This window comes from Bombina bombina, chromosome 8, assembly GCF_027579735.1.
Source record: "Bombina bombina isolate aBomBom1 chromosome 8, aBomBom1.pri, whole genome shotgun sequence".
NCBI classification, from domain to species: Eukaryota; Metazoa; Chordata; class Amphibia; order Anura; family Bombinatoridae; genus Bombina; species Bombina bombina.
In genome coordinates, this window is record NC_069506.1 from 20,568,549 (window position 1) to 20,581,994 (window position 13,446).

The window sequence follows — 13,446 nt, forward strand, 5'->3', positions numbered from 1 at the left end:
AACTGGTCTGAAGGAATTCTCCTTCTTTGGTACAATGAAGAGATTTGAATAAAACCCCATCCCCTGTTCTGGAACTGGCATAATTACTCCAGCCAACTCTAGATCTGAAACACAATTCAGAAATGCTTGAGCTTTCACTGGATTTACTGGGACACGGGAAAGAAAAAATCTCTTTGCAGGAGGTCTCATCTTGAAACCAATTCTGTACCCTTCTGAAACAATGCTCTGAATCCAAAGATTGTGAACAGAATTGATCCAAATTTCTTTGAAAAAACGTAACCTGCCCCCTACCAGCTGAACTGGAATGAGGGCCGTACCTTCATGTGAACTTAGAAGCAGGCTTTGCCTTTCTAGCAGGCTTGGATTTATTCCAGACTGGAGATGGTTTCCAAACTGAAACTGCTCCTGAGGACGAAGGATCAGGCTTTTGTTCTTTGTTGAAACGAAAGGAACGAAAACGATTGTTAGCCCTGTTTTTACCTTTAGATTTTTTATCCTGTGGTAAAAAAGTTCCTTTCCCACCAGTAACAGTTGAAATAATAGAATCCAACTGAGAACCAAATAATTTGTTTCCCTGGAAAGAAATGGAAAGTAGAGTTGATTTAGAAGCCATATCAGCATTCCAAGTCTTAAGCCATAAAGCTCTTCTGGCTAAGATAGCTAGAGACATAAACCTAACATCAACTCTAATAATATCAAAAATGGCATCACAGATAAAATTATTAGCATGCTGAAGAAGAATAATAATATCATGAGAATCACGATTTGCTACTTGTTGCGCTAGGGTTTCCAACCAAAAAGTTGAAGCTGCAGCAACATCAGCCAATGATATAGCAGGTCTAAGAAGATTACCTGAACACAGATAAGCTTTTCTTAGAAAGGATTCAATTTTTCTATCTAAAGGATCCTTAAACGAGGTACCATCTGACGTAGGAATGGTAGTACGTTTAGCAAGGGTAGAAATAGCCCCATCAACTTTAGGGATTTTGTCCCAAAATTCTAACCTGTCAGGCGGAACAGGATATAATTGCTTAAAACGTTTAGAAGGAGTAAATGAATTACCCAATTTATCCCATTCTTTGGAAATCACTGCAGAAATAGCATTAGGAACAGGAAAAACTTCTGGAATAACCGCAGGAGCTTTAAAAACCTTATCCAAACGTATAGAATTAGTATCAAGAGGACTAGAATCCTCTATTTCTAAAGCAATTAGTACCTCTTTAAGTAAAGAGCGAATAAATTCCATCTTAAATAAATATGAAGATTTATCAGCATCAATCTCTGAGATAGAATCCTCTGAACCAGAAGAGTCCAAAGAATCAGAATGATGGTGTTCATTTAAAAATTCATCTGTAGAGAGAGAAGATTTAAAAGACTTTTTACGTTTACTAGAAGGAGAAATAACAGACAAAGCCTTCTTTATGGATTCAGAAACAAAATCTCTTATGTTATCAGGAACATTCTGCACCTTAGATGTTGAGGGAACTGCAACAGGCAATGGTACATCACTAAAGGAAATATTATCTGCTTTAACAAGTTTGTCATGACAATTATTACAAACAACAGCTGGAGGAATAGCTACCAAAAATTTACAGCAGATACACTTAGCTTTGGTAGATCCAGCAGGCAGTGATTTTCCTGTAGTATCTTCTGGCTCAGATGCAACGTGAGACATCTTGCAATATGTAAGAGAAAAAACAACATATAAAGCAAAATAGATCAAATTCCTTATAAGACAGTTTCAGGAATGGGAAAGAATGCCAAATATCAAGCTTCTAGCAACCAGAAGCAAATGAAAAATGAGACTGAAATAATGTGGAGACAAAAGCGACGCCCATATTTTTTAGCGCCAAATAAGACGCCCACATTATTTGGCGCCTAAATGCTTTTGGCGCCAAAAATGACGCCACATCCGGAACGCCGACATTTTTGGCGCAAAATAACGTCAAAAAAATGACGTAACTTCCGGCGACACGTATGACGCCGGAAACGGAAAAGAATTTTTGCGCCAAAAAAGTCTGCGCCAAGAATGACGCAATAAAATGAAGCATTTTCAGCCCCCGCGAGCCTAACAGCCCACAGGGAAAAAAGTCAAATTTTTGAGGTAAGAAAAATATGATAATTCAATGCATAATCCCAAATATGAAACTGACTGTCTGAAAATAAGGAAAGTTGAACATTCTGAGTCAAGGCAAATAAATGTTTGAATACATATATTTAGAACTTTATAAATAAAGTGCCCAACCATAGCTTAGAGTGTCACAGAAAATAAGACTTACTTACCCCAGGACACTCATCTACATGTTTGTAGAAAGCCAAACCAGTACTGAAACGAGAATCAGTAGAGGTAATGGTAAATATAAGAGTATATCGTCGATCTGAAAAGGGAGGTAAGAGATGAATCTCTACGACCGATAACAGAGAACCTTATGAAATAGACCCCGTAGAAGGAGATCACTGCATTCAATAGGCAATACTCTCCTCACATCCCTCTGACATTCACTGCACGCTGAGAGGAAAACCGGGCTCCAACTTGCTGCGGAGCGCATATCAACGTAGAATCTAGCACAAACTTACTTCACCACCTCCCTTGGAGGCAAAGTTTGTAAAACTGATTTGTGGGTGTGGTGAGGGGTGTATTTATAGGCATTTTAAGGTTTGGGAAACTTTGCCCCTCCTGGTAGGAATGTATATCCCATACGTCACTAGCTCATGGACTCTTGTTAATTACATGAAAGAAATACAGTCAAATTGCATAGTCAACAAGTGCATAAAAAAAACAATGTAATTGCTCTTAAATAAGCAGATTTTTTTTTTATGAAAGTTTTTAATTTTTTTGTCAATTTGTAAGCGCCATGTGATAGACATCAGCCAATCACAGACTCATACATGTATACTCTGTGAAAATGTGCACATGCTCAGTAGGAGCTAATGTCACAGAAAGTGTATTTAAAAAGATAATTTGATAATGTAAGTAAATTCTCTTAATATTGCATGTTCTATCTGAATCATGACCGATCAAATTTACTTTAGTGTCCCTTTAATTAATCACTGTACAAGTTTAATTTAATCTAATTTGTATCATTCTGCTTAGTTTTCATACAAAGAAAATAAAATCATATTGTGAGTTTATTATTTTTTAACATGATTTCACTTAATCTGACTTCTGCAATAAAAATGTCCTTGTGCTATCGGTAGATTACAAATATATAGCTAAAGTCTGAATAATAAAAATCCAATTAATTTCGAGGTTACAGAATTTGCTTTTTGGTCTCTTTGGTGAGTGTGAGACAAGCAGTTTTTACACAAAAGCAAGAGATGTTTATGTCTCTTTCCCAGTGAACCATTTGCACAAGGTTAATGAAATCCACTCCTTCTGTCAAACCTACTGAACAGATTTGCTATGAGTTACAGAAACTCTATAAACATTTCTAACATACAGTATTTAAACATCTTACAAATATGTTTGGATTTAGAAGGAAATGCGACCCTGAATGCTGCCTTGTATCTTTAACCCTTTGAGTGCTAACGTTGCTAGCCCTCACCCACCTTGAGGGCAATCTGGGGGCTCCCATCAACTCCCACCTTGAGGGCAATCGGGCCTGTATAGTTTTGCGCGGTGACGTCACGCGTAATGACGTCGGTGCACAACTTTATTGAAAATTTATAATGGACAGTATAGGTAAATGGGGCATGCTGCTTAGAACCCTGTATCTCAGGCATCTAAGCAGCTACAGACCCACAAGTTGGAAAGGTAATCGCCTAAGCTTTCCAACAGTATAAGTCTTGGGGATCTAGGGGAAAAAAAGTAAAAAATAAATAAATTATATTTAAAAAATAAATAAATAAAAGCTCTCAAATCCAGCTTAGCACCCAGGTGGGAAATTGCTTAGCACTCAAAGTGTTAAAGAGTCACTGTACTGTAATATTGGTTCCAGTGGCTCGTTATATCAGCTGCAAATAATCAAATGTGTGGGAAAATGCATTTCCTGTTAGCGTCAAAATCAACAAACCGCTTTAACATAATTTTTATTTCTTCTTTATATTTTAACATGATTAAATTGTGCCCTTTCCTATGGCTAATAGTAATGTGTTCTCTTCGGTTTATGTTATTGGTTAATGTGAAGCTACTGCTGACAAAGTGGGGAGTATTATTCACTTATTTGATCATTTTCTTGCTGTATTAGACACATAAATATATTTTATAAAATTCATACAGGCTGCACAAACTAAGGCTGACACATTTTAAAACCTTTCACAACTAATGCTTTATCTGTCTCTTCAGAATCCAGTATCTCGGCGATCTCCTACAATACCTAGGCAAGAAGATGATACAGAGGAGCTGTTTTTGGCTGGATATCATGACCTCCCACTAGAACTGCAAATGCAAAAGTTGGATGGTCTTTCTGAAAAGGAAGATGCATCGTGTTCCTTAAAAACAGATAGAGCAGTGAGTTCTAATTATTTATATTGCTTTTGCTAAGTCACTTTGCTAGATTCTGTAGGTGTGCAGGATTCAGAACCCTGACCCTATAAGATTGTTCTAGGTGTACTCAGACACAGTTTGATCATCCTCTTTTGCTCCCCCTATACAACGTACATTGTTTACAAATGTTCTGATTGGCTCTGCTTCTCATACTGCATTACATTATCCTCTATCCTATGGTTACAAAACGTATCCGTTTCTATGTGTCTAATTTTCTTTTCTCTATCACTACTTTCCTCCAGTTTTCATCATTTCAAATACTTTCTAAATCTACTGAGTGGAACCAACTGTCTTATCTTGTCTGTCCTTAGGTCTCCAACAATGAATTCTCTTTTGTAGTCTGTCTGACAGTAATAGTTTTATCAGCAAATAACCAATATGATTATTGGATCTCACAAGAGTAGGGTCCTCATATACTTTGCATTAATGTAAATAATTATTGTCTTTTGTAAAATGCTTGCATGTTCTGCGGCACTATATATCATGAGGATAATAATAGTGTGACCCAAGTATCTTCCATAATTGTATTTCTTGTAGTGTTTAAAACCAATGTAACTTTTTAGTGCCCATTTTTATTGTTACAGATGATCCTGATGGTGTTTATATATTTTAGGCATGTAATCGGTTAATGAAGGAGTCCTATCCTACTGGTCCTGCCCCAGCATTTAGCACAGATTACCGCGCAGCACTTGTACTTCGACCTGGGGTTGATGAGGAAGAGAACCGAAAACAAGTGAGTCAAACAGAAGAGCAAGGAATAGTTACATATCATGTATTAAACGGGCTGACATTGGTTTCACTAAGCTTTATTGCAATGTGTCAGTCTAACAATTCCCAGACTTGGCAAAATAACTCAAATTTACAACATTGGCTTCACACACAAAAAACGACTGCAATATCTTGTTCAGTTTCCTTTCGGCTACCTACTGATGCCCTAAAAGGGACATTGTTGTCACTCATTTCTTTATAGAACAGAACATTTGAAAATATTTTATTTTTTCTCTTTTTGTACTTTTCTGTCCTGTGTAAACCAATGTTTTGTTTTTTTTGTCCTTCAGCAATAAAGTTGTGTGAATTATACATAAGCCATTGAGCATTTATAGGAAGTACCTAGTAGGACACACACTTAGTATTGCTTTATTGGCTTCAAGTTACATTTTTTAATAAATTTACATCACAATTTCAGGCAGAATGATTAAACATGTTTAATAAATTCTTCTCTTTTCTATGGATAATCGGGACTTGTTTAATGCAGTGTCCCTTTGAATCTAAGTATGATGATTTTCTTTCATGCTTGTTTTCATTATCGCTTCCGGTCGCGCATGCTGTTTTGTTCATTAGCGCTACAGTACAATTCCATCTAGTTTTCCTCACTTTTTCCTGTTCATAAATATGGATGAGATCCAAAACATGTGCAAGGTTTTAAAGCTGAGCAAACTTGTAGCTACACCACTACCTTCCAAATATTTTGTTTTATGTAGCTCTTGACCCATCCAAATGCATTGTTTAGCTTTTTAATAGTAGAGGTACTATGGTTTTTTTATGCAACAAAGGTGAAGATGAGAATGTTAAGGCTGAAATAAAATTAAGATGAAGGCATCATAAAATTGATGAGATCCTGTATTTGTATCAGTTCTTGTCAGGCACAATTACAGAGAAATCACTGCATCCAACTAACAAACTAGAAGGGTTAAAGGGGCATTTTAAACACCTGGAGATTATGATATAAAACATGTAATTATGTGTAGTAAAATAGCTTAGCAATATAATTTCAGTATTTATTTTCCCGCTTTTCCCTGCAATTTAGTGATGGTAAACATTACATGTTTTAAAGTCATGTCTGGAATCTAAGCAGTATTTAGATGTCCTTTAATTGATCCGTTCTAATAAAGATGTGCTGTAACTTTTTTTTTTTTTTTTTTAAATCTAGCTGTGCCATTCTAATACCCTGTGCTCCAGCCGCCCGCTTCAAAACTATTTTTTTTTGTGAGCTAACAGTTTGAACTGTTCTCCAATTGGCACTCTAGCCGTATGGCATTTTTTTTTGTGGTGCTGATTGGAGAACAGAGCAGTTCAAACTGTTAGCTCACAAACAAACTGAGTTTTGAAGTGGGCGGCTGGAGCATGGGGTATTAGAATATCACGGCTAGATTAAAAAGTAAGTTACAGGGGAGCGGAGCCAGCGCTCAAGCGAGATTGCTGCACCGTAAGTGAGCTCCTACTTCCTTAATGGGTATTTAGCTTGAAAAACAAGCACATCATGCATAAGCTCAAACACAAGCTTCAAGAAAAGTGAGGATACATTCTTAGGCTCCTAGGAAACTCTGACCAATATGATACGGAGCCCTTTGTAAAGACCGGAACACTCGGAAATTGAGTGCGTCACACAAGAAGGCCATGCACTGCCGCGACAACATTGAGGAACCGGGACTGGGCCAAATATCAATGCCGGCACGTATGTCCTAAGAGGAAAGCACCACCCGACCAAACAGCGGTCGTTATTAACGAATAGAGAAAGTCTGTATTTCCCAGGTATTTAATTAAAAAGAGACTGAATTGGATCGCATCCTCTAGAGCGCTAATCCGGACAGTTGGTCAGGGGAGGCCTGTATCATCGCCGGGTGAAGCAGGCCTACTCAACTGCTGACATTAAACAATAATATGGAGAAGTTTCAAGCATCCCTATGTGCCTTATTAGCAGACCTTGAGCGTAAGATGGACAGAGGGTTTAGCGATCTTCTATCTATTACCAGAGGGGCCTTTAGAGAAAATAGTGCCGGGCGGCCTTTTCGATCTGAGAAAGATGTTCCTGAGTCAACTGAAGATCTTTGTGATACAAACATTACTTCAGTATTTCCAGCAGCAGAATGCAGAAGAACCTCCCATTTCATCATGCAAGAAAATGCCGACAACAGCACAGGGGCATATTATCTAGCCAACTTACCTACTTCTACTCTGGCAGCACCGGAACCTAGGAAGATTGACTTCTCATATTTGACATCTGGCTGGGGAGGTACGGCCGACTCCAGTAGCCGAGATCCAGAGCTCACTCATACCTCACCCATATCTAAGGGACATACAATGGCGGAGCAGAGGGGCAGGTTGAGGGAGATCTTGCCCTCCGATTTTACTAAGTAGCTTAACGGTAAGGATAACCTGGGAGACTGCATCAGCTATCAGCACCGAGTGGGACCCTCACGGTAATATGCAAGACCGGCTCAGATCAGGCATAGGCTAGTTCAGGAGTCCTTATCATTGCAACATAGGTGTTTGCATAAGCATGGGATCTATATGGACTCATTACAGAGTGACTTTCTTACTCCATTCGAATGTCCATGGGCAGGGCACATTAAGCAACTGTGACTTTCTCAGCCTGATATAAAAGTTACATCACCTTTATAGCTTGTCCTTTGTGCTGCAAACAGTTGTATAGTTACTTTAGAGAACAATCTGGTATCATGTGTACCGGAGCTCACTTCACTATGCAGGCTGCTTGGTGTTTGACTCTGTTTCTGGTACTTCATATCACATTTACTCTACAATGGAGTTTTTCTCATATACCTTCTTAAAAATGTTGGGATATATAGCTCCTGTTACCCCATTAAGGTGATGTAGAATGATCAGGCCTAGAGGTCTAATATACCGAGAAAGCTTAAACATTTTTACATTGCTTTTCTCTTATACTGCAGGCTGCCTCACAGTTATCCGAGTTACTCTCGGGATTACACCAGTACATTTAATACTAAGGGTCTTTGGTAGGATACTATCTCGTAGCAATGTATGTTCTTTCTAATCAGATGGTAAAGCCTACTCTCAATACTCCTATAGAAGGGTTACTGCCATTCATTATACTGTTCAACTGCTTTATAGGAGTGCTCAGTCTCTCTTAAACCAATAACTAAACTGTAGATGACTAGCTCTAGAGACTTATAGTTACGACAATACGAGATTATATTACACACGCTCAGTCTATTCCTCTTCATAAACTGAGAACAATCCCAACTAGATCACTATACCGTCCCATCTCGGCTCGCTCATAGCTACACTAAATCTTTTATATGCTCATAGGGTTCTAGATGTAGCCCTTAGTTTGGTACAAGGAGGTGATTTCTGCTAGAGAGCTAGCTATATAGAGGGAATGTTATTGTACTACTGAGCAATTGAATAGGATTTGAGTTTCCACCTTTTTTGTTTTTGCTGTTCCAAAGCTGCCTTAAATTGTATGACGCCAACCCCGCCCCCCCAACACAGATCTTAAGCGGTGTTTACCCGCTGATAATCTATTTAGAACCCATCGCAAGTTTATATTTTAGCATTATAGTTATGACTTTTTGCTTTATTTTGTTACTTATCTTGATATTTTCACATTTATGCATTGTCATTAAGCCTCAAAGGGGGCTTTAGCGCGACTTTCTCACTACATTCCTTTTCCTTAATCACAAAGTCCACAAGTAACCGTCTAAATATTCATTCAACTATGCTATTAACATGAAAAAATAGAGGTTTTAAAAGCCCACTTTTTTGTTTTTCTCTCTTTGTCAGTTGTCATTCCTTTCCTTATATCATGATCTCTTACTCAACTGAATTGTAGTTATTGCTGTTACGTGGCATTCGATGTATGCTTATTTTTTTCTTGTATTTGCACAACCTCAATAAAGGAATATTTAAAAAAAAAAAAAAAAAAGTTACATCTTTATTAAAAGTGATCAATTAAAAGCCATCTAAAATATTTCTTAGATTCTGGATCTGATTTTAAAACATGTCAACTTTACCGTCACTTTAACTCAGAAAATACAGGTTTTGCTAACATTCTTGATTAGCTCCTCCAAATAATGCGAGTGCAGTTTGGCTACTGAAAAACAATTGCAGCAAACAAAGTATTTTGTTTTAAACATGTTTACACCTGGCTGATATCTGCATCTATAGCAACAGAAATGTCTTATAATTACTAAGTGTGTTGCGGTTTGTGGAATTGAAAACCACGCAGATCTAACTTATAATAAATATATTCGTTTTGTTTCACGCTGTAACAATTATACATAACACAAGGAAATTAACTTGCTAAATAATTCCTACAAAATATTGATTTTTTTCTCAAGCTGATTTGGCAGATTTGGAATGTTCCCTGTTACAACAGAGGTGTGAATCACACTGCCACACTACTGTGTTATCTGATGAATAAAAGGGATAATGTGTATGCAATTACTGGGGAGTGTTTATCATCATTAGAAATATTATTGGTACATTTTATTTTTATAAGCAGCCAGTGATGATATTGGTTTTATAGCCCAAAGCAAATATTTCTGAAACTTAATTGAAGTATTTCAAGGTCAGATGAAGCAAGAACCTTCCGCCTAAATCATTAGGTTTTAGAAGAGCGTAAATAAAAGAAAGCCGTAGAGTTTAAAGGGACGTAAAAATTAAAATGAAAATAACTATACATAATTATAACCTTCTGCAAATGTTGTTAAACCCATGGATAAAGGTGAAATTCACTACTGAGAGCTAGATGAACACATCTGATGAGCCAATGACGAGGGGTATGTGTATAGCCAACTATCAGCAGCTAGCTCCCAGTAGTGTCTTGCCGCGCATGAGTTATGCTTTTCAACAAAGGATAATGAGAACTAAATACATTTATTAATAGAAATAAATTGAATACTTTACCTAAACAATGACTGTCTAATTCTGACTTTCATGTTCCTTTAAGCTGTGACATGAATCAGGTGTTTTTGCTATTTAACACGTGAAGATTTGTATTTACTATAATCAACATAAACGCAATCTGATGTCTGTGTTTACAACATATACTGTTTTGTATCGCACATTTGTTGAAAAATTCAATATATCATCAAATAAAATTACTGTTATTATAAGTGTAAGAACAATTCTGAAAGGAAATCTCGATTCTACCCAAAATACTGATTAAATTCTGCACGTGTTAGAAATGCAAAACAAATACTAGTTGTTTATTTGGATACTAGAATATTTATTCTTTAAAAATCTACAGACTGAAACTACTGATTTATCAACTGCATTGCACCAAGTGCAGGGTCTGTAGCTATCAACTCTTCTTAAAGGGGCATATAAGTGCAAAATGGCCTGAAAAGGACCTAGCTGAACACTTCTGGTGAGCCAGTGACAAGAAACATATGTGTAGCCACCAATTTCCAGCTAGCTGTTAGTACTGCATTCCTGCTCTGGAGATAACTTTATCTTTTTAAAAGGACCTCAAACCCCAATTTTTTCTTTCATGGTTCAGATAGATGATGCAATTTAAACAACTTTCCAATTTACTTCTGTTATCAAATTTGCTTAATTCTCTTGGTATCTATTATTGAAGAAGCAGCAAAGGACTCCTGGGAGCTAGCTGAAAATATTTATAAGCCAAACAAAATGGTCCTACAAGTTCAGCCACCAATCAGCAGCTAGCTCCAAGCTCCTGAGCCTATTTAGATATGCATTTCAACAAAAGATACAAATAGAATGAAGCTAATTAGATAATAGAAGTAAATTGGAAAGTTGTTTAAGATGATATCTGAATCATGAAAGAAAATTTTGGGTTTCATGTCCCTTTAACCTCTATGCAAGACCAGAGCTTTGTGAACCAGAAACAACCTTCCCCCTTTAAATTGTATTTTTTTTATATTGCTGATGACCCTCAGCTATGATTTCAAAAAGATGTTTTTGCTCAGTAACTACACAGAAACCTATAGAGGCCACAACAAATAAACCATCCTACCTGGTTCAGCGTATAAAAAAGAACAGACCTACATAAAGTTTTTGTTGAGCACAATTGCTTTATTAATACTTTTAAATCACACAAACCAAAATTGATTGGTTGATACCCAGCATTTTAGTAAACCCTTCTAGTGTTTGTTTGTTTTTTTTTTTTAATGAAATTTTTTTATTGAGGTTTTTATAAATTGACAAAGAAAATAATGATGCATGGTATTGTTAGACCGATACATTGTCTTGTTTCAAAAATAACTATGTATGAATAATAACTTGCAAGTCAAATATATCAATTGGAACATGTTAAGTCATAGTAAACATCCAAGTGTCAGTAATAGAACTAAATACACACAAATGAAACCTCGTTTTTCTTAAAGATTATAGAATTGATGTAACTACGGCACTGGCCTCTCATGGGCCAAGTAGGTGAGTAATTGAATGGCAATTAGTAGTTACGTGGAGGTCACTCTGGGACCATTAATAAAGAATGGGGTAAATCAGCAGGCAAAAGCTGCTTTAAAGTTAAGCAGGGGTGGGGGAACGTGTCCGGGAGGTTTAGATTCTTAACAGTATTATTATTATAAGGCTTATTAGGCAACAGGTCTCTCTTGAGCTAAATATAAAATGAATGGGGTGTAGAAGAGGAGGGCTGACAAATAAGAACAGTTACCTATTATTCAAGACATTAGGCTTGTACCAGCTATGTGTAGTAGTCTGAGATAGTGCCTGGATTATAAGTATCTAGGTGATGACGGGTGTAGAAGCGTATGAATAGTAAGGTATAAGAGGATAATTTTCCCCGAACTTAAGCATTTAAACCCTGCCACCCTGATACGGGCCCTTTACCTGGGTGAAAGGCAAACGATTTCTGTTTATAGGTGGTAAAATTCCAAATAGTTATCTGTTCGTCTCCTCTGAACTACTAGTATGATCATTTTGGCTCCCAAGTAAAATATGAGGAGATAATCCTAGAGGGGCTAAGTATAGTATTTAATTCAATAAACCCCTCCTAGAGGTGAGCTACTATTGTCCTTCAGCGACTTTTGGACCTTGATAGACTATAGAGGCCATTAAACTACTGTGATTAAATTAGTTGTATGTGGGCTTCTTGAAAGCAACCAGTTAAGAAGAGGCACTTTGTTAATCATACTGGCTAAAAGTGAAATACATGTGTCATGATAACTGAGTAACACAGCCATCCTAGTCTAGAGTAACATATATGTGTCATGAAAGCTATATAACTAGAGGAGGTAAAATACATGTGCCCTGATAGCTAAATATTTAGATACAGCAATATTAGACCCCAACATAATAGTTCTATGTGAAATACACGTGTCATGATAGCTGACTATCTCAAAAAGACGATATAAAACACAGAGATACCAGTGCAGTGCATTATGCATGAGCCATGGGTTCCAAATTTTTAAAGGAGATAATCTAATATAGACATACTGGTGGTGATCTAAAACACAGACCGGTGCATAATAAGATACAAAAATATTATGCTAAATGGCAGTTATATAGAGACCACTTCGGGCTAATGGAAAATAAGTACTTTAGTATCTAATGATATACTGTATATCTAATGTCAGCATGGGCCAGTAATTTAGACATTAAGAGTGAATAAAATCAGGGGTTACATACAGTAAAATGCTGCATCATTGTTGCCCGCAGCTAATTTGTAGTTTAGCGAATATTAATAGAATAGCTTGATATTGCTTATATAATGGCTTCATATTAGTATCTTGGATACCTATGATGTTTATATTCAGCTGAGATAAACTATATATTGGGATTGTATTAGTCTATCTCAATAGGGCTCAAGAATGTAACAAGCAATAAAATAAACAAGATTGCCATAATAATATATAAACATTTCACAAAAATAAAGCAATTATCAATATCCGTTTCTCCAACGGTTCCATCTGTCAAAAACTTTATTGAGAAGTATAGCGGATAACTTAGGTCAAAAAGTCTACCCCAAGGCATCCCTGTTTATATATACAAAGCTATATTATTGTTACTGGGTTATTAAAATTAAGTAGGTAGAACTAGAGACATCTGAATAATAAATACTGTTAATAGGCAAGATAGGCTTAGTGATATTCTGAACCTTAGCTGTTAAGTAAATAAATTGTGACTATATAACTTATATAGCGTAATACAAACTACATCATTTTAAAGTGATGTGGTGAGCACTGGAGGAGGGCTACTTAGGTGTGCAT

General features: G+C 36.6%; 1 protein-coding gene across 1 annotated transcript in view; it reads left to right on the plus strand.

Annotated features, from left to right (window-relative positions):
- The window catches only part of CCDC15 (coiled-coil domain containing 15), a 40,845-nt gene that overhangs the window by 14,428 nt on the left and 12,971 nt on the right, over positions 1–13,446 (plus strand). Inside the window, exons 5-6 of the mRNA XM_053689841.1 lie at positions 4,286–4,450; positions 5,100–5,219. Coding sequence (XP_053545816.1) covers positions 4,286–4,450; positions 5,100–5,219 — 285 coding nt within the window. The remainder of the gene's footprint in view (positions 1–4,285; positions 4,451–5,099; positions 5,220–13,446) is intronic.